A 25,837-nucleotide genomic window follows, 5' to 3' on the forward strand; every position below is an offset into this window, starting at 1 on the left:
CCGTGGGTGACCTGTGTAGGATCTGTCAGTAGTGCTCTCAAAGATGTATGAGAACACCGAACAATGCCAACCATTCATTTTGATCCCCCGTGATGAGCTCAGTGTGTCAGCTTGGGCAACATTGGAGAATTCATCAACAGGAGGGGCTGCACTTGATAAATGATCAGGCTACCACTTCCTTGGAAATGTGTGCCCACTACCCTGCAGCTGCCACAGCATGTACATCCTGGAGCACTCTCTTGTACCTGATGTATTTAAGATCCAGGACCTCATAAAGCTAGTTACTGGAATACAAGCACTACCCATTGTGATCATGGCTCATGACACCATTACACTGATGTGTAGTGCATATTTAATTTCATCTGTGCCTCATCCAGGGCCTTCATGGAGCAGATGATAGAGCTGTTGAAGATACAGCTCCACTGGTTGAACTGGCCTGGGAGGATAATCAAGACAGAGGTCCTGATGCGCTGTGTCTGCAGAATTGGAATGAGCAATGAAGTAATGTGCTAGATGCTGAGGAAGTGGGGGATGGGAGTCATCTTCTGAGGAGGAAGAGGATGAGCAGATTGTGGAGGCGGAAGCTGTCCTTGTCCATGACAGAGCTCAGCTGTGTTAGGCACTGCAAGCTAGACAGAGGAGACAGGTCTGCAGATGCTAGAGATCGGAGTTGAGAGTATATTGCTGGAAAAGCACAGCAGATCAGGCAGCATCCGAGGAGCAGGAAAATCAATGTTTCGGACCAGAGCCCTTCATCAGGAATGATGAAGGGCTCAGGCCCGAAATGTCAATTTTCCTGCTCCTCAGATGCTGCCTGACCTGCTGTGCTTTTCCATCAACACACACTCAGAACCTCAGTGGCATCAACTACCAACAGATGAGAGAGCTGGGTACAGCAGCCCACCAAGAAATGTGATGATATAGATGATATAGAAAATCTGATTTGCATTGTCGGTATAACATCAGCTTTGATTGGTTTTATTTGCGTTCACTTTTATTGTCTGTATTTGTTCAATTGCTTGCCTGAATCTGATGCTTCCTTACTGGATAATGATAAACTGCAGTTTTATATTGGGCATTGGGGATAAAGTAGCACTGACTTAGTGTGGGTGTTCTGACGGAATGTAGCTACAGACAGATGAAGAGTGTGGTGTAGTGGCTAAAAAATGACTAGGGTGATAATATGAGATTGTATACCTTGCGAAGTGTCAACCATGCTGCTACATTAGTTTCTGGCTGCTGTGACATGATGTTATCAGTGAGGAGCAACAACAGTGCCAATGAGGAGTAGCAACAATTTTCCAGATACTCAGCTTTTCAAAGGTGGCATGGCTACGAGGTATGCTTGTCTACTGCAGTTGAGAGTTGGCTGTTCTAGAATTGCATGTGGTAAAATGGAGCCAGTATCAGACTTGGCAGATACCAGAGTGGGATAGTTTGGGAAGATACAGCAAGTAACCTCATGGAGGAAATTTCTCAAAAACACTGGAATTTGGATAAATTAAAAACCGTAAGATTCAGACCCATGATCCTACATTCTGATAAAATTGTTACATGGTATGCCTTTCTTGAAGTCATAAAATGCCATTGCATTGATCTAAATGGATCCCATGCTTATTTCTGGTCGAATGCTTTCAATGTGTGGCTCTCTTTCCTGAGGATGCCTTCACATGACAATGTAAGTCGCTACCTACATAGAACAGTACAGCTCAGGAAAGGGCCCTTTGCCCACGATGTTGTGCCAAATATGACACCAAATTAAACTAATCCCTTCTGCCTACCCTTAGTCCATATCACTCCATTCCTTGCAGATATGACTGTTCTTCTTGTTTGAGCCCACCTAATGAATTTCAACCACAGAAGGATCACAATCAAATTTAGTCGTTTTGCCACCTCTACTTGCTCAGACAGTGTCCACAGTGACTTAACAATTTTTAAAGTTGCATCATAGAAAGCATCTTATCTAGTTGCATCACAGCTTGATGTTGCAACTGCTCTTTCCATTCAATAAATACTGACAGTTGTGAACACAGCCCAGTTTATCTTGCAAACCAACTTTCCTTACATTGACTCTCCGCTGCCTTGGAAAACAGCTAACGTAATCATAGACCCCTCCCACCCTAGTTATACTGTCATCCACCCTCATCTGTTAGGCGGAAGATAGAAAAGTTTGAAAATGCTCACCAATAAATTTAAGTGCAGCTTCTTCCCTGCTATCAGACTTTTGAACAGTTCTCTCATATATTAAAGTTCATTTTTGTCTGCACCTTCTCTGTGACTGTAGCACTACATTCAATATTCTGTTCTAATACCTTGATGCACTTGTGTAAGGTATGATTTGCCTGGATAGCATGTAAAGTAAAACTTTTGACTGTCTCAGTACATGTGACAATGATAAATCAAATCAAAGTTTGGATGCTATACTTACAAATAACTACTGTAGTTATGAGCAGGTCTGCAAGTATAATTTCACAAAATAGTTGACTGCTGGAAAATGTTTTTTTTTCAGTTGGGATTTGAATGTCAATTTGCATTTCCATTATATTTCCCTCCCCATAAACCTTAGAGAAAACCTGCAGTTCTTAAAGGAATTCCTCTCGGCTCGTGCACATCAAAATGGACAGTTGATTACCTGAGTACGACTGGAGGAAGGCAGGAGGTCAAGGTTCATGTTGCATCAATACCACAGATGGATTTTATCAACAAAAATTTTATCTACAGGTACTAATATACTAGTGTGCTCATAGATTCCTTCTTTTGAATTTACATTTATTTTCTATAGAGTGCATTATTGTTAGCTTCAGAGCAATATTTAATGTAATGAAAATGTTCACAGAGTTACGTTTCTACTCTGATTCAGTATCTAATTGTACTTGTGTGTTTAACACAAACAAACACTAGATTATCAAGATTTTGAGTTCAAATTTAGGTAGCTTATACCGAACTTATACAAAGAACCGAGCATGATGCCACTTTGAATGATGAATTGTCGAGTTGCTCATTTTAAATCATGCTACTAAGAGCTTCCAGTAGACAGATAGGTGAGAAAATAAAATGGTTGGTCCTCCTGAGTTTTTCCTGTGACCACTTAGAGTTGTTTGGTGAGGTTCAATTGTAAAAGCTGCAGCACCAATGCTATCATACTTATTCTATGACCTATGCTATCCCAGCACCCTTTCCTTCCAATCTTTTTGGAAAGACACATATTCCTGAATATTTGGTTCCCAGCTTTGATGTCCTTTATAACCATGTCTGTCTAATGGCTATAAGATCTTGCCCATTAACCTGTATTTGTGCGTTAATTCATTTATTTTTATACCTGAATGCCATAAGCATTCAAGTAAAGTGCCATTAAATTTGCTTTTTTTTAACCATTATTTTCTCTTTTTGACCTTATTTACTGCTCTTATCCAATGCTCATATGCTTTGTCCCTTCCTTACAACTCTGGGTATTATTGTCCACATGCCTGTCCATGTAATTCTGCCATATCCTCTTGTTTTGTAAACCTAAATTTTCCCTCTTCCAAACTTACCCCCTTCCCCAATTAGTTTTAAGGCCTCTCTACAGCCCTAGTGGCCGCAGCAGTGGTTCCACCTTGCTTCAAATAAAGCCCATCTCACTAGAAAAATTCCTTTCCACACCAGTACTGGTGCCAGTGCTCCATGGAATGGAAGCCATTCTAGCTGCACCAATCTTTTAACCATGAAAGGATTCAGAAAAGATTTACAAGGATGTTGCCAGGGTTGGAGGGAGAGGCTGAACAGACTGGGGCTGTTTTCCGTGGAGCATCGGAGGCTGAGGGGTGACCTTAAAGAGGTTTACAAAATTATGAGGGGCATGGATAGGGTAAATAGGCAAAGTCTTTTCCCTGGGGTCGGGGAGTCCAGAACTAGAGGACATAGGTTTACGGTGAGAGGGGAAAGACATAAAAGAGATCTAAGAGGCAACTTTTTCATGCAGAGGGTGGTACGTGTATGGAATGAGCTGCCAGAGGAAGTGGTGGAGGCTGGTACAATGGTAACATTTAAGAGGCATTTGGATGGGTATATGAATAGGAAGGGTTTGGAGGGATATGGGCCAGGTGCTGGCAGTGGGACTAGATTGGGTTGGGATATCTGGTCGGCATGGACGGGTTGGACTGAAGGGTCTGTTTCCATGCTGTACATCTCTATGACTCTATGTTTAACTCCTTAATTCCTTAATATTGGACTGTAGCGTTTTCCCAATGACAGATATTAAGCTGACTTGCTTATAGTGTCCTGCTTTCTGTCTTCCTCCCTTTGTGAATAGAAGCATCCAACCTGCTGGAACTCTCCAGGAATCTAGTTCCGAAATATTTTGACCAATGCCTCCACTATCTCTGTAGCTACTTCCCTTTAAAAGTCTTGGATGCACGGTATCAGGTCCTGACAACTTGTCTGCATTTTGTGCCTTTAGTTTGTCCAATGTGTTGTCCTTCATGATAGAAGTTACTAGAAGATCTTTCCTCCCAGGAGCACCTTGTATCTATAACTTGATGATGATAATGACCTCCACTGTGATGATCAATGCAAAATATTATTTTAAATTATGTGCCATTCCCTAATCCCTGTTATCTGTTCACCAGTGTCATCATCACATTTAGTTTAATTACTCTCTTTGTGTACACGTGCAGAAATTCTTGCCGTTTGGTTTTATATTTCTTACCAGTTTAGTTTTATAACCCATTTCCTTCCTGTTTATCAGGTTTTTAGTCATCTGGTTCTAAAATCAATCCCAGTCCTCTGATTTACCACTAGTTTTTGGCGCTTTGCAAGCCTTCGGTTTTGCTTGATTACTCTCCTTGACTGCCTTTCTTAACCATCCTTCTCAATGATTCCTTTTTTACCAGAATAAATTTTTGCTGAGCATAATGATATATCTTCTCAAGTGTCTCATACTGGTTGTGTCCTGACATTCCCCTTGGACTATTTAATTAGCTTACTTTAATCATCTCTTTCTTCATACCAATGTAATTGCCCTTATTTACATTAAGGACACTGGTTTCAGACCCAATTTGCTCTCCGTCAAAGTAAATTTGAAATTCACAACCATGTTGTGGTCACTACCATCTAGAGAATCCTTCACTGTGAGATTTCTTCTTATTCCTATTTCATTGCACGTTATTAGATAGCCTATTCCTGGACTGGTCCTGCAGAGTACTGCTCCAAGAAACAATCCCTGATGTATTCTACAAATTTGCCTTCAAAATTACCCTTGTCTGTCTGATTTGTCCAATCATTATGCAGATTAAAATCGCCCTTGACAGTTATAGTACCCTTCTTACACACCACCATTATTTCCTGATTTATACCTTGTCCTACAGTGAGGCAATTCATGGGGAGCCTACAGAGGATTACCACCTGTGTCTACTTTCCCTTGATATTACTTAATTCTATCCAAACAGATTGCACATCACAATCTGTTGTATTTACTTCATGAATCACTATGACACTGATTATTCACGAAGCTACCTCACCTTTTTCCTTTTGCCTATTCTTATGGAATTCAAATACACTTGAATGCTGAGTTCCCAGGCTTGGCGACCCTGCAACCATGTCTCCATACTAGTTATCAAGTCATATTCATTTATTTCTGCAATTAGAAATGACTATTTGTGTCATCAACTGTTCTGTCTTGATACAAAAGCCATGTAAAGAACCTTAAGCTTTGACAGTTTGCCATTATTACTTACTCTCGTTCCAATTTCTGCTGCACTCTTGTATATGTATTTTGTACCTGATTCTATTATAATTTGATTATTATGTTATTCACTACCCTGCCCATCATCTCTCTCATTTCTTTTTGGTCCTTCAAGCTTCTCTTCAATGGAACCCTCCCCCCTCCACAAATCTACAACTGATTTATGATTGTTTTACAATCAGTCAGAACACTGATCCCAGCATCATTAAAATGAAGCTCATCTCAATGGAATAGCTTCTCTGCCCCCACCCAGAGAACAGGTGACAGTGCCAGAAGAATTGAATCCCACTTTGCCATTTGAGGTCTAATCTTATTTACCCTAGTTCAAGTTACAAATGGTTCAGGTAGTAGTCCTGTGATTATTACATCTGTGGTTCTGCTTTTTAATGTTTTTGTAATTGACAAGGTGTAATAACTGGTGTTTCACCAGGATCAGTCCTGGCCCTCAAAGTCTTACTGTATATAAATGACCTGCATAGACAGACTGAACACATGGCAATTAAAGGATGACTTGATTGAAACATGCAAGATCCTAAGGGTCCTTAACCAGGAGCATGTGGAAAGAATGTTTCCTCCGCTGGAAAATCTTATCACTGTTTCATAGTAAAGGGTTCTAGGAGAAAGTGAGGACAGCACATGCTGGAGATCAGAGCTGAAAATGTGTTGCTGGAAAAGCGCAGCAGGTCAGGCAGCATCCAAGGAGCAGGAGAATCGACGTTTCGGGCATGAGCCCTTCTTCAGGAAGAAGAATTCCTGAAGAAGGGCTCATGCCCGAAACATCGATTCTCCTGTTCCTTGGATGCTGCCTGCCCGCCCTGCTGCGCTTTTCCAGCAACACATTTTCAGCTCATAGTAAAGGGTTGCCCATTTAAGACTGAGATAAGGAGATTTTTTGCAAGCGGTGAGAATATTTGGAACCCTCTTCCTCCAAAACAGGTTGGAGCAGAGTCCTTGAGTATTTTTAAGGCAAAGAAAGATCCTTTTTAAGGAGTTGAAAGATTTATTGGGTCGGTGGAAATGTGGAGTAAACTGATCAGCCATGATCTTATTGAATGGTGGAGCAAGCTTGAGGGCCTAGCGGCCTGTTCCTGCTCTTCCTGCACTTGTTGGCGTGTACTGAGGTGAGAGGGAGTCAGTGAGTATCCTGCCTTAGTACAAATAACTACAACTGCTGCAGCAGGGTTCAGCCTCATGGCTGCTGTGTGGAACAGGATTTGGGCAGTGAAGGTGCATAATTAGATTTAAAAGCTGTTGAACAAGCATATGAGGAATTAAAGCTGTATTGTTAAAACAATTAAGAGGTTAAATTAGAAGTGCAGTTTTTTCCTTGTACATGGCAAAAAATGAATTACAAGGATGTTGCCTGGATGGAGGGTTTGAGGCCGGATAGGGCTATTTTCCCTGGACCATCAGAGGCTGTGGGGTGACCTTATAGAAGTTTATAAAATTATGAATAGGGTAAATAGACAAGGTCTTTTCCCTGGGGTGAGGGAGTCCAAAGCTAGAGGGCATAGGTTTAAGGTGAGAGGAGAACGATTTAAAAGGGACTTAAGGGGCAACTTTTTCAGCAAGAGGGTGGTATTTGTGTGTGTGTGTTTGGAATGATCTGCCAGAGGAAGGGATTGAGACTGGTACAATTTCAAAATTTAAAAGGCATCTGGATGGGTGTATGAATTGGAAGGCTTTGGAGGGATATGGGCCAAGTGCTGTGAAATAGGACTAGATTTATTTTGGACATCTGGTCGGCATGGATGCGTTGGACCGTAGGGTCTATTTCTATGTCGTCCATCTCAATGTTTCTGTAAGGCCTTAGATTTGCGCATCTAGAATATCCTATTCTAATTTATTTCTCTCAAGTGATGACTGAAGTCAAGGCTCTAGCAATGATTCAGAGGACCATTCAATGTGACATACCATTTGAAGGCTTGTAGTTGTCAAGCAGGGTTATAGAACTAAACTTTTTAAATTGAAAATATAGACTTGTAAGAAATATTATTGAAGTCCTTAAAACCATAAAAGGATCAGGTGCTGTCCATATGGATTTTCTATTTGAGCTAATAAGGGAAAGAAGAACTAATAGGATATCAGTACAAATTGCAGAGACAGGTGTGATGCCAGGAGTGGACAACCTCTGGAATATCCTGATACCACTGGTTGACTGCAAGCTTTCACACAATTGAACAAGTTCCTGTGAGTGATGAGCATCTTGATCATTTGCAAATAAGTAAGGTAATGGATGTTTGTGATGCCAGTTGCCATGAATAATTGCCCAGAGCTAACTTGATCATCTTCATTTTGCTCTGTCAAGGTGAAATAAATTCATTAGATCAACTGGTCTTTTGCTGTAATTTTATGTATGTTTATATGTTCTTATTCTTTTGGTTATTCAGAGATCAAATATTACTGGAGATGACTTGGTTAAATGATGTTTTCGTTGTTTGTGGCTTCAGATTGTAGGTTAATTGCTTTTGATTCTTGTTTGCAGAACTTTACCATTTGATGTTTTTGTGAAGCGAGCAGCAGAGTCAGTCCACACAGAATACTTCTTATCTGAGGTATTAATCCAACCAATCCTAAAACTTGCAGTAAAATAAAAATAGAAAATTTAGCAGAAGCTCAGCATCTCTAGTAGCATCATGGAGAGAGAAACAGTTAATTTTTCCAATCCAATATGACTTCTTTGGAACCAAGGTTGGTTATGGCACGTTTATTTCAGTGGGTTAAAGCTAATTCAAATTGTTGCCAAATGATGAGGAAGTTACATAAAAACATAACATTGAAGCAGGAGGAGGTCATTTGGCCCTTCAAGCCTGCTCCGCCATTTATCACGGTCATGGCTGATCGTCCTACTCAATATAGCATCATAAGTAGTCTAATCCTGCTTTCTCCCCATAACCATTGATCCCATTCGCCCCAAGTGCTATATGTAGCCGCATCTCGAATACATTCAATGTTTTGGCATCAACTTCTTCCTGTGGTAATGAATTCCATAGGCTCATCACTCTTTGGGTGAAGAAATGTCTCCTCATCTCTGTCCAAAACGGTCTACCCCGAATCCTCAGACTGTGACCTCTAGTTCTGGACACACCCACCATTGCGAACGTCTTCCCTGCAGCTATCCTGTCTATTCTTGTTAGAATTTTGTAAGTCTCTTTGAGATCCCCCTCATTCATCTGAACTCCAGCGAAAATAATCCTAACCTAGTCAATCTCTCCTCATGCATCAGTTCCACCATACCCGGAATTGGAGTCAAAAAGTGTTGTGCTGGAAAAGCACAGTCAGTCAGGCAGCGTCCGAGGAACAGGAGAGTTGATGTTTCAAACATAAGCTCTTCATTAGGAATGTTGAAGAGCTTATTTTCAAAACGTCTGCTCCTGGGACGATGCCTGACCGGCTGTACTTTTCCAGCACCACATTTTTTGACACTGATCTCCAGCACTCGCTTTCTCCCACCATACCCAGAATCAGCCTGGTAAACCTTAGTTGCACTCTCGAGAGAGAGAGAGCAAGAACATCCTTCCTTCGAAAAGGAGACCAAAACTGCGCACACTGTGCTAGGTGTGGCCTCACCAAGGCCCTGTATAACTGCTACAATGCATCCCTGCTCCCGTATTAATGGTAACAAAACATTTCTAAATTTTAACTCTGGCTACAGCAACTTTGCAAGTTATACTTGCCTAGAGAAATGTAAAATATTTCAACTGTTTGGTATTGAAAATAACTAATTACATTGGACCACAGAATCGCTACAGTGCAGATAGAAGCCATTTGGCCTTTTGAGGCTGCACTGACACTTGGAAGGGTATCCCACCCAAACACAACCAATCCCATAACCCCACATTTACCATGGCTAACTCTCCTAGCCTGCACATCCCTGGACACTATGGATCAATTTAGCATGGCCAATCCACCTAACCAGCACATCTTTGGACTATGTGAGGAAACTGGAAACTCAACAGAAACCCATGTGGACATGGGTGGAGCATGTAATCTCCTCATAGACAGATGCCCAAGGCAGAAGTTGAAATCAAGTCTTAGAAACTGTGAGGCAGCAGTGTTGTGTGCAGGAATATTTTCGGTTCACGTTGGCAAAGTGAGAAACAATATCAAATAGGAAGTTCTATCTGCCAAGACTTGAAAGTTTTAACGGAGCAGTGAGGTACATACTCTGTTTTAATATATATATAAACAATACATTTGTGACTGAATCACGGTTAATAAAGCCATAAGGTACATATTAATGAAGAAGAAATTGGATATGTAGAAGATCTGGATGATTAAATTATGTTTTTCACAAATTCATGGAGGGGCATATAGTGTTCACTGTCAGTTTAGGTACACAGGAATGAACTTTGGAGTCAGGCATATTTACTTCAGTATGGATAGGGTGAAGAGTGACTTTATATATACTGATTGTATATGCACCTCTGTTCTATATCTGTACTTCATTGATGTCAAAAGGAGGTAGAAAGTCCTCAATGGGATAGGAATAAGTTGTGGCAAAATTTTGGCAGGTGAAGTAAAATGTGGGAACCTGTCTACTTTGGCAGGCAACATTTTTAAAAATGATTTAAATGGAGAATTACTGCAGAAATGGAGGCTCAGAGGAATCTGGGTGTCCTGGTACATGAGTCTCAAAATTGTTTACTGCAAGGGAAATGAATATAACGTCTGAGAAATTTTACTGCTGATGTACAAGACCTTGGTGAGACCATCTGGATTACTGTGTTCAATTCTGGTTGTCTTATTTTGAAAAAAGGATATAGCTATTGCCAGAAGTAGTTTGGAGAAGGTTCATATGAATCATTCCTGGGATGAAAGAGACCTATATGTGAAGAAAGTTTGAACATGTTGAGCCTTTACTTATTTGAATTTAGAAGAGTATGAGCTGATCTTATTAAAGGGACTTCACAGGGCAGATTCTGAGAGGATATTCCCCTTGTCAGAGTGATTGTAACTAGGGGGTAGTGTTTAAGGAAAGGAGATTTTCCATTTATGATGTCATTATTCTGTGGATTTCTTCTTGCCCAGAATACACAGGATGCTGGATCATTGAATTTATTCAAGGCTGAATTGAATTTTTGTTAGGGAAGGGAGTCAAGGGTTATGGCGAATAGGCAGAAAAGAGGAGTTAAGAGCACAACTAGATTTGGGTGGGACAGACTCAAAAGAGCCAAATGACATAATTCTATTCTCAAGTCTTGTGTTCCTCCGGTATGTTGTGGTGAGTAGGTTGTCTCAGGGTTTTTTTAGTAAATGTATTTATCTAAAAGAACAAGAACTTAGCTCATGCCTCTTCCACACTACAAACTTCTATGATTGAAATTGTTATCTACTGTGTCTCCAAATCTTTCTCTGTTCTTGTTCCTCACCTGAAAATACATGCTGAAATATGAATGATGAATGGGGCAGAAAGCCATTTTTACCTGGACCGCGAGTATTACTGGGCAATCCAACTTTACCGGTCCATTCGAACCAAACACAAATGCCATTTCAGCAACAGTTTTTGTGTTTGTTGTTTCTCTAGCCAAATTCCAAAAGATAAAACCAGTTGAATAGAATCACTATTGAAATGCTAGTTAAGGTTTGTTAGAATGGGCACTTTAATCCACATGACTCACCATGTGCTGTTATTCTCTGAACCACAGGAGAACTCTTAAAATTTCCAATTGAAAGATATCAAAATTACAAAGACAATACAACTATGAATGACCTTTGCTGTAGATTATATGCTAAAATTATGTAAATCCTTGAACTTGATCAAAATAATTTATTATGCAAGTACAAAAGCAATCAGTTTGACTTTTCAAAATATGTCACAAAGAGAAAAATTGCTATTGTCTTGTCTTACAGAATTTTTATGGCTTTTGTAGTAATTTGTATGACTGTGCTTATCTACATAATTCATTTGGTTTAGCGCTTCAACAGAGCTGGTTGAAGTTGAAACACATTTGGCTTAACCTCTTCAGGGATTTGTTTTACACCCATTTGCCTAAAAAATAAGCCTGTGAATTGTCTAATGTTTCTTTGATTGCTCCCTGCAGAGTTCTCAATGAAAAGTCAAGTCTGTAGATGATTTTATTCCAGAACTTTTGTTGACATTTGGTTGTATGAAAGTTTAACGACTCCTGTAACTTGCACAGATTTATGAGTTGAATGCTCTTATGACTAACTGAATGATTATTTCTCATGCAGGACGAAAAATATTATTTAAGGTCATTAGGAGTAGACCCACGGAAGGTGAGTGAATAAACAGTGAAGTGTTTCACAATGTGCAGCTCCTAAACCACTACCTATGCTTATTTTATTTATCTTTTGCTGTAATGAAGTCATGTTAGGCTTCACTTAGTGGTCTCTGGTATCTATTAATATTTCACAAATGCTCATGCTGTCAGCCGACACATCTGGTCTGATCCCATCCTTACTGACTTTCATCCATGGAGAATATCAAATTGATATCATTGTATACTGTGCAGTGCTTACTTTATCCACTTGTGTAATCCACACTGTGAGCCATTTGCCACATAAACCAGGACTTCAGCCTGTGACCTTCTTAATCAGTATATTCATTGAGTAGGCAGGGCAACCTTTGCTAGAGGACCTCAACTAAATAACTGCTGGTAGTCAAATATTACTTAAACTATTCAGTTTTGACCACATCCTGTCAAATAGACCATTGTACAGTTATTTGTAGTAAACCTTCTGCAATCTGCAGTTAATTAACATTCCTTTGAACCCAGATCAAATGCAGTAATCAGATTATACAATTAACAAGATCTCAGATATCACAGATAATTAATCTGCTGTTATTAAAAGATGCATGAACACAAAGGAAATACAGAAATATGGACTTCAGGTCTCACGTTTATTATTAATAATATGCTTCACAACAGGGAACTTTGTAATTATATGACATTTGACAGCAACAGATTCATCACAAATTCTAGTTTATTGCAAAACTTTAATGTGCTATATATTAGCAAAGCAACTTGAATTGATAAAATTACTTGTAAAATGATATATATGAAACTTTAGGAATTATAAAGGATGCAATGACCAGAATGTTAGAGCCCTCACTGATACTTCATTTTTTAAAATTATTTAATTAATTTTGGTTTGAAGCTGTGAACTGAGAAATGTGAACTGAAAATGACCTTTGAACTGTGAGTAACAGCTTGTGTTAAAAGGCAAACAGACCAAACAAGCTTTGATTTATTCGTGAGGGCAGACCTGGAAGTTAAATGTGGGCTGGTTCCCGATTAAAAGATTCTGAGACGTTTCATCGCAAGGGAAGAGCATTCTGTTTAAACAGGTAGCAGAAGCTGGCTATTAAGAAGGTCAGTACCTGGGATTTGATAGTAGCAAGTCTAGAAAAGATTTTATGCTCAAGCAGATGACAGATGTTGAATGGTAGGAACAAATTATTGCAGATGTTGGAAATTGTACTGAAAACAACAAATGTTGGAGATTACAGCAGCTCATCGAGCATCCATGGAGAGAGAGCAAGCTAATGTTTCGAGTGCAGATGACTGTTCATCAGAGCTGAAGTGAAGTGTGGAGGGAACAACACTGGATCGAGGGGAGGAGACAGTCTGTCAACAAGTGGTCAGTGTTGGAATTGGGTTTTGGACTGTTTCTCAGTGGAAAAAGGAACCTGACTGTTGATACCACAGCATGAACATTTGAAAGCTCCTTGCCTAATCTCCCATTACAGTTCTTGGAAGTTCTGAGAAGAGAAAACTAATTTGTAACTATTGCCGCCTTTATCTGAGTGAACTGTAAAGGTGACCCTGATCAACATCTTCAGAAAATCAACCAAGAAGCTATTATCTATGTCTGTGGGACAACACTTCATGAAAACCACTTAAGTAATCTGGCCAGCTTTGTTATTTTCTTTTAGATATTTCTTAACTGTGTTTATTTGTTTGCTTATCTATCTTTTGTGTGAATGGGGCTGTAAACAAAGGCTGTTAGGTTTAAAGAATATGCCAGTTAGATTACTTTATTGTTTAAGAACAACAAGTTCTTAGGTTAAGAAATTGTTAATAAGTTACTCAGTCTTTTATTTAAAATAGAAACAGGACTCTGAAATTGGTTATTCAGACACTCTGGGTTTGGTTGTACAAAAGTCTAGTTTGAAAACGTTGGGGTTAATTTTAAAGGTTTTTGAAGATCTTAATTTTATTGCATTGCAAATACAGAGGTAGGAATGATGATTTGGTTTGGATGTCTGTCACAACAAGAAAAATGAAGTCAATTTTACATGTGGCTCAATAAAGATTGAAGTCTAATGAATTGAAATATATATTTGTGTGGAAATCACAGCAGGTCAGGCAGAGAGAGCAAGCTAATGTTTTGAGGAATTCATAAGCAAGGATTCAAGTTTTAAATTGAGATGTTGCTTAATTCCAGATCAGAGAGCACAGGGGATTATAGATGAACCTGATTTACTATGAGATGGATGATAGGCGAAGTTATGGATGATGTCAGATTTATGAACGGAATGTTGGAGGCCAGCCAAGATGAATGAAACCTGCTCATAACAAAAGCATAAATCAGGTTTCAGCAGCAAATGAGTTGAGACAGGGACAGAAAGTCACAGAGGCGGATACAGGACTTGCACCTTGTGTCTTTCTGATTGTTGTGACAATGTGGTTGTGCGGCGTTGGGGGTGGGGGCGAATGGTGTGAGATTGGGTGGTCAGGGCCAGGTTGTGGTCAGGCCCAGGGATTTAATGTGTCAGGGCTTGAAGAATGTCGGGGATGGGATGTTATGTAGTTCATGGGAGCGGGTGTCATTTGTGAGTTGAGTATTCAGTTGCATGGTTGCCCAAGAGTTACAGTGAGTTTGTAACCCTCTAATCTTTCCTGAATATCTATCAAGCTTAAGTGAGTTGGAACCCTCCAAACTCTTGGAGCCGAAGGGACATTTTCAGAGGATTCCAGATGCAGGTGAAGCACCTATCAGAAATTTCAGTTTCCCAGGTATTTCCCACAGAATCAGCCACTAAGGGGATTCTGCATGATCCTGATGCACAACTCCAGTCTGTGCTGTTCCACTTACATGTAAACCTGTCTGTGTGTCTCTTAGTTAAACAATTAAACACTCAAATGTATTAGTTAGTAAATCATTTTTAAAACACTTGCTGCAGTCAAACCCATTAAAGGATGGGTAATGAACGTTAGGTTAGTCAGGAATACCCTCCTTCAATGAACAAATAAATAAAAATTGAAAAGTGGACAAAGCGGGCAGCCATTGTCCCATTTCACACTGAGCTGTAGCAAATGTGTTTCGTAATTTTGCCAAGATTGTCAGGTGTATGCGGTGCCTACATCAGTAACATTAGACCTTTAGTTCCTTCTTTTAAAAAAAAATCAAATTCCTTAGTTAAAGAATTTATAAGATGCATAATATTTTAATTGATATCTGTGAATGAAGGAAAGAATTAAATAGCACATCTGTTGTTGGATGCAGTGATATTAGAGATCAGCTGCTTATTCTGGATTCTGATTGAAAGTTACATGTTGTACAAAGGTGAGGATGAATAAGCACAAGGAACATCTGATCCAGGTGGACCCTTACCAGATGAACAATGAAATACTGCACGCTGCAGTATACCATAACTGCAAAAAGAGGAAGAAGAACACCTATATGATGTATTTGCCAAAAACGGATACCCCCGCAATTTCATCAACAGATGCCTAAGGAAAAGACAACGGAATGAGGACATGCTACAACCCAAAGGACTAGCCACATTACCATACATCAAAAACATTTCTGAACTGACAGCCAGACTACTGCGACCACTAGGACTCATAACAGTACACAAACCAACAGCCACTCTCAGACAGCAACTCACCAGGATGAAAGACCCGATACCCAGCATGAGCAAAACCAATGTAGTGTACAAAATCCCATGCAAGGACTGCACAAAACACTGCATACGACAAACAGGAAGACAGCTAACGGTCCGCATCCATGAACACCAACTAGCTACAAAACGACACGACTAGCTATCCTTAGTAGGCACACGCTCAGATGACAAGCGACATGAATTCGACTGGGACAACACTACTATTATAGGACAAGCCAAACACAGAACAGCCAGGGAATTCCTAGAGGCATGGCACTCTACCACAGATTCAATCAATAAGCACATCGACCTGGACCCAATATACCGGCCACTGCAGCGGACGGCTGGAACTGACAACCGGAAGCGACAGATTCAAACCACTACAAATGGTGGAGGAAAGATCACAGAAGCGCTTCACAGGAGGCTTCCAAGCAATGAGGATGTCACCTGGACAGGGGATGAAACGTCTGCAACACAAATTCCCAGCTCGGCGAACAGAACCACAACAACGAGCACCCGATCTACAAATCTTCTCCCAAACAATGAAATACTTTTTTCACTGGAGTGTGATTATAATCTGAGAAATGTTTTATTATTCCAGTGAAATGTAAACTTTCAAAGGCCTGTATCTTCATGCATTTTACTGAAAGTTTGAGTTTAATGGATTAGTGGATTTGGTGTTGAGGAACCCTGAATAGTTTTAAATCTGTGGCCATAAGAATCCTTAATCCAGGTCTGGTGAAGATCACTGTAATATGTAAATTTGTTATTTAAGTCGAAATAGTAAAGTAAAATTTACAAAAATTGAGTGAAGAGAAATCACAATAAGCAATGTTACCTTGTTTATATTTGATAGCTTGGGTCAGATTTCCCTCTCCAACATTAGTTTCAGTTCAAGCACTGTCTTGATTTTAAAATTCTCATCCTTGTTCTCAAATCCCTTCAGGCCTCACTCCTCCCTATCTCAGTTGAGTCCTCCAGCTCTGAAATAACTGAGCTCCCTTAATTCATACTCCTTGTGCGACTTCAATTTTAGTTGATCCACCACTGGTAATTGCAGGTGCTGAGGCCTGCAGCTCTGGAATTCCCTTTGTCTACCTGCCCAACAACCTTTATCTTCCCTGAAGACATACTCTAAAATCTACCTCTTTAACCAAGCATTTGATCATCTGCTTTTAAGATGCCCTTATAACGCTCGGTGACTCCTTTATTTATCATGCTCCTGTGAAGCTTTTTAGGGCATTTCATTGCATTGAAGGCACTATACAAATACTAGTTGTTTTATTACATGTATTAAACTTTGTGCTTAATCAATCTTCCTAATATTTTAACAAAGGGATCAAAGGTTCATGTAAATTGTTTCCATTTAAACGGGGTGTGAATCTAGTCAAAATAAATGGATTAATGTTGCTGTCAAAGTAACGGAATAATTTATTGAGTGTTAATCAGATAACTGTCAGATAATTTTCAGGTTTGATATAGTTAATTGATTGTTAATCCTAAATGCAACCATTACACCTGCAAGTTTGGAATGGCTTAATAATGACATTTGTATAAATTATCAAGATTCCAATGCGATATCATTTCTTAACGTAGCCATTTTATACAAAGTTATTTCTATGGGTTCGTAGATCAGAGAAGACCTGACAACATATTTGTTGATTTAAAAACAGGATGTAGCAGATATCAGAAAACAATTCCCACCACTAGCTGAGGACATCAACATCCCAGAGTTTTTTGAGAAGGATCAGTTTTTCTCCAGTGTTTTTCGCATCAGCTCACCAGGCCTGCAGTTGTGGACTCATTATGATGTATGTAGCATGACCAATTACTAATAGTATAGTGTATTTAGTATAGTAGTGTATAGCAGTAGATATTCATTTGAAGGAGCATGTGTTAATATGGTGATTCTGTGAATTTGTATGTATTGAATGGACATAGTAAACATTTCCCAGGATAAGGCTTTTTTCCAGTTTGAAGCCATGTGGTTAGCCAGCCAAACAATACTCACATCAGCCTTCTCTACTTCTATATGATATAAATGTTCAATTTAATCTTAAATTGCATGTTATCTCACCTGCTTTAATATCTGACTGTTAAATATGCAAGATAGCTTAATATCATCTCAGATAAAGACAGAACTTTTATTTCCATCATAACCTTATGTTTTGGAAGTCACAAAGCACTTCACAATCAAAGTACTTTTGTAATGTAGATAAAATATAGAGAAAAGCAAGAACCAGCTTGCATATAGCAATGAAAAAGATTTCCACAGTAGTTCTCGAGCTGGAGCCACAGTTCCCTGGAGGCTCACAGACTTTTCAGGGTTCCATGAAATAAACAAATGAGCAGATGTTGACATCATAGTGTTGGAATGAAGATCATATCAGTCGTTTGCAGCATGTTCACAAATTGGTGGACAATTTTTAATATATATGAATCAGCTAGTAATTGATCCAAGCCAAAAAACTACTGAATTACCAAATTTGGTTTTAGTGTTATTTAATTGAGTAGCAGAAAGTTGGTCTGAATACCAGGAGAACTGACTTCCACTTTATCCACAGACCATTTACATTTATGTTAAAAGAATGCTGAGGCTGTAATTTAATGTCTCATTCAACAGATGGCAGCAACAACAAGCCATCCGTATTCACCAAATCAGTATTCACATAAGTCCACACTAGAATCATAGAATCCCTACAAGTGACTTAATCCATTGAGTTCACACCAACCCTCCAAAGAGTATCCCACCCAGATCCAAGCCCCTACCCTATCCTGTAACCCAGCATATTTCATGGCTAATCGCCTAACCTGCACATCTTTGGACTATGGGAGGAAACTGGAGCACCTGAAGGAAACCCATGCAGACATGGGGAGAATGTGCAAACCTTACACAGACACTCACCAGAAGATGTAACTGAACCCAGTTCCCTGGCGCTGTGAAGCAGCAGTGAACCGCTGTGCCACCCACTAAGTGCTCCAATCTCAGGAAATGGGACTTTCAGCCTTCCAACTGAAGGAGAATGCAGCCACCTTGAAGCCGATCCTTTAACATGTTAGTATTTACAAGTAGATGTAATGTACAGTAAAAGAAACAAAAAAACTGTTGACTGTCAATGGATGCAGGTAAGATGTTAACCTGGTTGGAAGTCCAGAACCTGATGAGATAGTTTCGAAATAAAGGGAAGGCACTTCGGACCAGACCAAGAGAATTTTTTTACTCCAAGGGTAGGGAATTCATGGAATTCTGTATCCCAGAATTAAAGAAGCATAGATAAGTTAATTAAGAAAACCCTTTGTGATCTCATAAAATGAGGCATTATTTTGAAATTCCCAATAAAGTAAAAGGGATGTAGATTACAATCCCAGGTGGTTGTAGAAGCTCAGTCATTAAATATTTTTGAAGTAGAACATAACAGATTTCTAAATACCAATGTCTAAAAGGGTCTCTGGGATAGTGCGGGGAAAAGGCATTGAATTGGTTAATCAGTTACAATTGGATTGAATGGCAGTGTGAATGGCTTACTCCTGTTCCTACCTAATTGTGCTGGGTCTTTGATCAAAGTGAGATGAAGGTGAAATGCTTTGACAAATGCAAATTTTGTGTCTTGTTTCTGAGAGAAATTTAAAAATGTATAAAGTATTTGAGACATCCCTAAGAAGACCCAGTACAGTAGTTTTGTCGTAACTGTGGATTCCCACATAGTCAGTGTTCTAAATAAGCTGAATCAGTAACTGCAGGTCGAAAAGAACATCAATCAGTGCCGTTTTTCTTCTGAACTTAGAACCTGGAGAATAGGTCAGACTGATCCAAAAAATGACTGTTTACCTTGAAGCAGCCCAGGGTTTTGCTGGCTTAAGTAATTGTTATTGGCAGCTGAGAGTGAAAGTGGCTTCTACTCAGTCTCAAATCCCACATCTCCTCTGTGTGTTTGCACAGTACGGTAGTCCCAGCCTTCTAACAGAATTTTATAAAATAAACTGCATGTGACAAAGATAAAAGAGTCTAAACAGTTTACCTTGAAAGTACTTTCCCGTACAACATTACTCCCTATTAATGGGTACTCATTACCGGATATTATTGTTTGTGGTTACATATCAAATTCCATGTTTTATGATGCTGTTAAAAGTAGGAAACCAGTAATAGGAAATGAATGAGTCATGATGCCCTTTCTAGAGGGTCTATCATATTCAGCTGACCACGTCATATAGCTGTAAAGCTCCCTTGGGCAATTTAACAGGTTTAATACTCATCGTGCTTTATATTATTAAAGAGGCATAGAATAAATTAAATTAAACAACCTTTATAATGTCATAAAATGAGGCTTTTTAACTTTGAAATTGCAAACAAGATAAAAGGGACATAGATTTCAGATATAAGAATTGCAGTGATCAAAGAAAAATGTTGACTTTGATTCAGAGGTTGTGTTTCTGGCTGTTGGCTATAAAACACTGCGCAGTTATTAATACTATTCCAGGGACACAAAGTTCATGCATTAAAATAATGTATAAGTTTGCGTATAAAATAAGTAATTCAGTAGGACCGGCTTTTGTTTATGAAAAAGGACGGTCTGGAACTGTTGAAAACTCAAGTAATTCCCACATATTTCAGGTTACTGCTACAACCAGAAACATTTGGACATAATATGAGTTGCCAATAGTTTCACGTGGTCCTCGGCTGTGCTAATGGGAGACGGCCCCAATCAGCAATGTCTGGACAAAGCTACAGGCTGGGGTACTTTCATAAAACAGCATTAGTTCCACTGAATGCTAATTTCGTGACTAGAATCTGATATATGACTACATAACAATGCAGCAATATCAGTGTGAGTCGAATTCAGATTATCCAAAATTCCAGGTATATTGAAGTTGTCAACCATTTCACCAGCAGAATAGAAAATTCTGTAGGATGCTGTCTATGATAAACTTAAGTTCTGGACTGGTAACTCTGGATTAGCTGAACTCTTTCGTATGATCACGCCAGACAGTCAGATCTGAGTTAAGTAACACAGGACCATGAAATCACAGAGCCCTTGGAACACTGCCATATATTAAAAGCTCCCTGTGAAAGAATGTCCAAAGCCTGCAGGCACGGTTATTTGCTGTTCTTGTTTGGGACTTTTTAGACATGAAACATGTTTGTTAAGAAGTCAGGTTACATAGATGCCCTTTCATTCCCTTCATAGCTAAACTTGTGTTTTTACACATATTTAAAATTAGAATTATGAAGATGAATATTTGTTGAATCCCCAGCAATTTGACTCATCACAATTTCTCAGTAATGATTTTGTTAGAATGTCAGATGTCTCTTACCTGAAGTCAACAGCATGGGCAAATTATCAATGGTGGTATGGTCTGACTGGCATCAGGAAACAGGTGCTCCCAGTTTCTGCACAAGGGTAAGGAAAAAACATTTATTGTGTATTTTAAGAAGGGTAACCAAGTTTTTATTCCTGAGCGAGACCAATTTGATGGAAGTGTAGATGCTGCAAGTCATATTCTACAAACCTTGGTGCAAATAGCAATGGTTTTCCAGAATGTAACAAACCCAGTCTTACTGAGAGATGCACCAACCTGCAGATTTTTGAGGACAGTACTTAAATAAGTTAGAATCTAGACGTTTCTCATTTGTGCAGGGCTGGGTAATCTTCATCAGAAATCCAATTGAAATGTAACAGGGGAATATTTGGAATAGAAGATCAATTGAAGTTCCTACTCCTGCAATAAAAGTATAAACATGCGGAGACTTGAACCAGTCTTGTCTGTAATGGTCCTGTATTCAAATAATTTGCCTGTATGTGCTGTATGAACACTCACATTCCGGTGAAATTCTGTTAAATTTCCAGCAACGAAGTCCTACATTTCAGCCAATACTTTATGAAGAAGGGAAGAAAACTAGCCAAAATAGGGAAAGAATTAACAGAGCAGTATTTAGATATTGTCATGTATAAACAGTATAGTGTTATTTTCAGTTTAGATAATTTGTTGTTTGTAATTTTGGTACTTGAGTTCCTAACTAGTTTTATTGTGAATTCATTTGTTTAAAGAATAGCTGTGCAGCTGTATTAACTATCATTAATTCTTTTTTCTAGTATTGCACCAGGCCACTTGTTGGGCAGTGGTGATGTCCCTACCTCTGAGCTTGGAGACCCAAGTTCAAGTCCCACCTGTTCTAAAAGTGGGTCCTAACATCTCTGAATAGGTTGATTTAAAATGTCTCCAGCTCCATTTGGTGGCTGACCTCCTCCCCTCCAGCCTCCAGGTTTTACTCATCCCCTTGTTAAATATAAGATATATCTACCCGCAGTTCTAGCTCTCTTCCCAAAAACCCTGCATGTTTGATTATTCATTCTCTGCCTATTTCTTTATCGAGGACTGCTGTTTGAAAATCTCCAGTAGTGGCATCACTGGGAGCAACTTCTCATTTCTGATGTATCAGCTGCAATGGCTGCTTATTGTCTTCATTTCTCACCAGATGATGGGGTGATCGTAGCATCCTAGTTTGTTAGAGAATGGCTTTTTTTTCCATTTTAAAAGCAAAACAAAATCACAACAAAATGCAGTCTCCCAGATAATGTGAAAATCTTTCTGCATGAATACTAAATGTACGCTATATCTAGAAATTCAATGGACAGAATCTTTTTGAATCTGCAGTTTCAATGAAATAAATATATCTAAAATAATTATCTGCCGTAGGTTATGGATAACTTTTTGATCCAAGTAATTGGCAGGAAGCGAGTGATCCTCTTCAGTCCTCAGGATGCACCTTATCTGTACCTAACAGGTAAGATATGTAGTAAGATTTTAAAAGGAATACAGGCCTACAATTTAACTTTCCATTTGGGCGAATTCCTGGCATTATGAACCCAACCTTGAAAAATGGCAGCCAGATGTCAGATTTTCAGTCAGAGGGTAAAGTTTTGGATTAGAAGTCAGGATAGACAACCCCAAAAGAACTGAGGACTGCCAGGTATGTAAGTGGGATGGGTAGAAAGCCTGCCTTAGCACTTGACACTGTGCCCAAAGATTAAAACGAAACAATATAAAGCATGAAATATCTCTCTAGCTCTCATCCCTAATTCTCCCTCACAGCTCATGCACAGCTCTGTCCCTCATACCCTCAATGTCAAGCCAAACCCCCAAATTAGTTTCAGGTCATAGTAACCTATGCTGTCTATCATCTTTTACCCTTACACATACCATGCCAACTCACCTAGTACTCATCATGTTATGGATCAGGTTAGACTGGTCCCATGGTGAAAATGCTAAATTGGAGGACGGCTAATTGCAACAGTAATAGATATGAACTAAAGGTCAGCAAAGTTTCTCTGTAATGTCCCAAATGTAAAATCAGCATAGGCACCCTCACACATATTGCTTTTGGTCCTGCTACAAGATTCGCAAATAATGGGGTGCCATGGTGAATGAGCCGGAGAAGATCCTGGGAATTGAAGTTAAGGAGGATCCAGTATCCCTTCTTTTGGGATTGCTGAATCTGCCCTCTCTAGGTGAGCAGGGAAGAGGTTATTTAACGTTCTTAAACACTGCGCAAGGAAGGACATCCTAATGAACCAGATATCAGAAGAACCTCTAGGTCTTGTGGGGTGGTGCAGACTTGTCATGGAGCACGACCCCCAACATTATCTGACAAGTATGGTGCGCCACAGAACAGAGCAATTTTATAAGACATGGCGGCCCTTTCTAAATTACATAGACATGGACCTATCAGCGGTACTGATTAGGGCCTTTACATAGCCGCGAGGGCCGTATATGGTGGACCAAGGACTCCGGGGGAGGAGGCCTAGTAAATACAGGTATAATAACCTGCTCCCGTGGACAGGGAGCTTTGGTGGAGGTGCGGCAAGTGGAGTAGTGTAACATAATGTAATTTAATTTTATTGGATTGTAATTTAATTTAATGCTATTTCATTTAATTTGAGTTTATTTTAACTTGCGTTAACTTTAGTAAATATGAGACGATTGTATCGCGAAGAGTAATAGGTAGTTTATTGTTAACATTAATATAATATTATGTATTATTTCTACTTTTCTGTATTTTTGTACTTCTATAACTTGTTTTTTGTAAAAGAGTAAAACATTTTCAATAAATAAATATAGAAAAACGTAGCAGATACAAATCTGAAATCATGAAGGCTACTGGAACATCACACTTTATAACTAGACTTCAGCTAGGTATAGAATATAAAAGGTGATGTTTTGTTGCAACTACATGAAGCACCAGGAGAACTGTGCACAACTGATTTAGCATCACATCTTTGAAACAACGTGTTGGCCTCTGAAGTGTAATTAGGATTCATCAACATGTTATCAGCGCTTCAAGGCTAGATTATAAGAAGACATTGCCTCAGCTGTACTTGCATACATGAGAATATTATACAGTTGAGGAATGATTTGATTTTGGGTTCTCTGATTGTGAAAGAAAATTAGAGTAGATAGAGAAACTTTTATTTTTCCCCAGTGGTGGGGGGAGTATTTCAATCAGTGGGACCTTAAAATCCAAGACGGGCCATTCGGGAGTGAATTTAAGAAATACTTAATCACATGAAGAGTTATAAATTTTGTGCTCTTTCCCACAAAATACATTTGATGTTGGCTCAATGTGCATTTGAAATACAAGATCGATGGCGTTTTGCTTGGCAAGAGAATGAAAGAATATGGAGCAAAGGCCAACAGATATGTGGAGTTAAGAGACAGACATAGTGAAACAGGCATGAGCAGGAGAATGACCGAGTTCTTTTGGTCATTTTTTTTTAGTTAGTGTTGCATGGTTTTCACATGGATTTAAAAAAAATTAGAATCAACAAAATGTACTAGCAGTAACACTTGGCAATTGTGATAAAAATTGTTGCACAACTTTATCAGGGTTTGTCCCTTTAACTCTGTGGAAGCATTTTGAAGAAATGAGTATAGCAAGTGAATGAGTAACAAAAGAAAGGGAATAAGGGCATTTACTGTGCTGTGAATACATTTCTTACAAGTATTGAACATTAGAGTCAATCAGATCATTATTAAAGCACAACAAAAGACAGTCACAGTCCCAGCAATGTAAAAAATCACAAATGTAATCTGGTAAACACCATAAACAAAAAATGTTTCCCTCCTTAAGGATTACCTAACGCACATTCATTTGCACAACGGTGGCACAGTGGTTAGCACTGCTGCCTCACAGCGCCTGAGACCTGGGTTCAATTCCCGCCTCAGGCAACTGACTGTGTGGAGTTTGCACGTTCTCCCCGTGTCTGCGTGGGTTTCCTCCGGGTGCTCTGGTTTCCTCCCACAGTCCAAAGATGTGCAGGTCAGGTGAATTGGCCATGCTAAACTGCCCATAGTGTTAGGTAAGGGGTAAATATAGGGGTATGGGTGGGTTGCGCTTCGGCGGGTCAGTGTGGACTTGTTGGGCCGAAGCACCTGTTTCCACACTCTAACGTAATCTAAACTTGTTGTTTTCGCAAGTGATATGTGATGTAACAATAATGATATGGTTCTGATATTGTTTCCTGTTTCAGTGGTAAAATGTAGAATCTCTGAGATCGAAATCAATCCATATGTGGACTGACATTTTAAAATGTTAAACATTCCTCAAAATAATTGTTTTTTAAACTGTTATTGCTAAATAATATACCGTCATCTTCACTTCTTTTCCTAACTTTGCACAGGAGATAAATCTGAGGTCTTGGATGTGGAGAATCCAGATCTAAGAAAATATCCACAATTTGCAAAAGCTCAGTGCTATGAATGTCAGTTAGATCCAGGAGATGTGCTTTTCATTCCAGGTATTGTCAAAATCAACTACTACAACTTTTATCCTTTTATCATATTAACTGCAGATGAATGGAAGCATTATGCTACTGTTAAATTTGACTAAATAATGAATGTGTCACTCTTGTCTCTGAGTCAAAAGATCAGGAGTTCAGCTCATTCCAGAGGCTTGAGCACCTAGGATTACACTTGAACGCAGCATACATTCAAATGATTGAGGAGCTGTCAGAACTGCTGTCATTCAGGTCAGATATTAAGCTGAGGTCACATCTGCCCCATAATTAGATGTAAAGAAACCTATGGCAATACTCAAAACAGATCAAAACATGCTAATTATCATGCCCACTAATTATTCCTAACTAACACAAATAAACATAAATTATCCAATTATGTGTAAAAATTGGCAGTGACATCTTCCTACACTGCAGCATGACAACACTTCAAACTAGCATCCATCTTGTTTGTAATTGTTTTGTATATGT

At 39.2% G+C, this 25,837-nt stretch overlaps 1 protein-coding gene across 3 annotated transcripts in view; it reads left to right on the forward strand.

Moving 5' to 3' along the window:
• tyw5 (tRNA-yW synthesizing protein 5) overlaps positions 1–25,837 on the forward strand; it is a 53,035-nt gene that overhangs the window by 21,151 nt on the left and 6,047 nt on the right. For 2 of the 3 annotated variants that reach the window (XM_072578911.1, XM_072578913.1), the window contains exons 2-7: positions 2,567–2,721; positions 8,208–8,277; positions 11,918–11,962; positions 17,249–17,386; positions 22,272–22,359; positions 25,253–25,369. In XM_072578911.1, coding sequence (XP_072435012.1) covers positions 2,567–2,721; positions 8,208–8,277; positions 11,918–11,962; positions 17,249–17,386; positions 22,272–22,359; positions 25,253–25,369 — 613 coding nt within the window. The remainder of the gene's footprint in view (positions 1–2,566; positions 2,722–8,207; positions 8,278–11,917; positions 11,963–17,248; positions 17,387–22,271; positions 22,360–25,252; positions 25,370–25,837) is intronic. The other variant, XM_072578912.1, reaches the window with a different exon arrangement.

The sequence above is a fragment of the Chiloscyllium punctatum genome, chromosome 10 (genome assembly GCF_047496795.1).
Source record: "Chiloscyllium punctatum isolate Juve2018m chromosome 10, sChiPun1.3, whole genome shotgun sequence".
Lineage (NCBI taxonomy): Eukaryota > Metazoa > Chordata > Chondrichthyes > Orectolobiformes > Hemiscylliidae > Chiloscyllium > Chiloscyllium punctatum.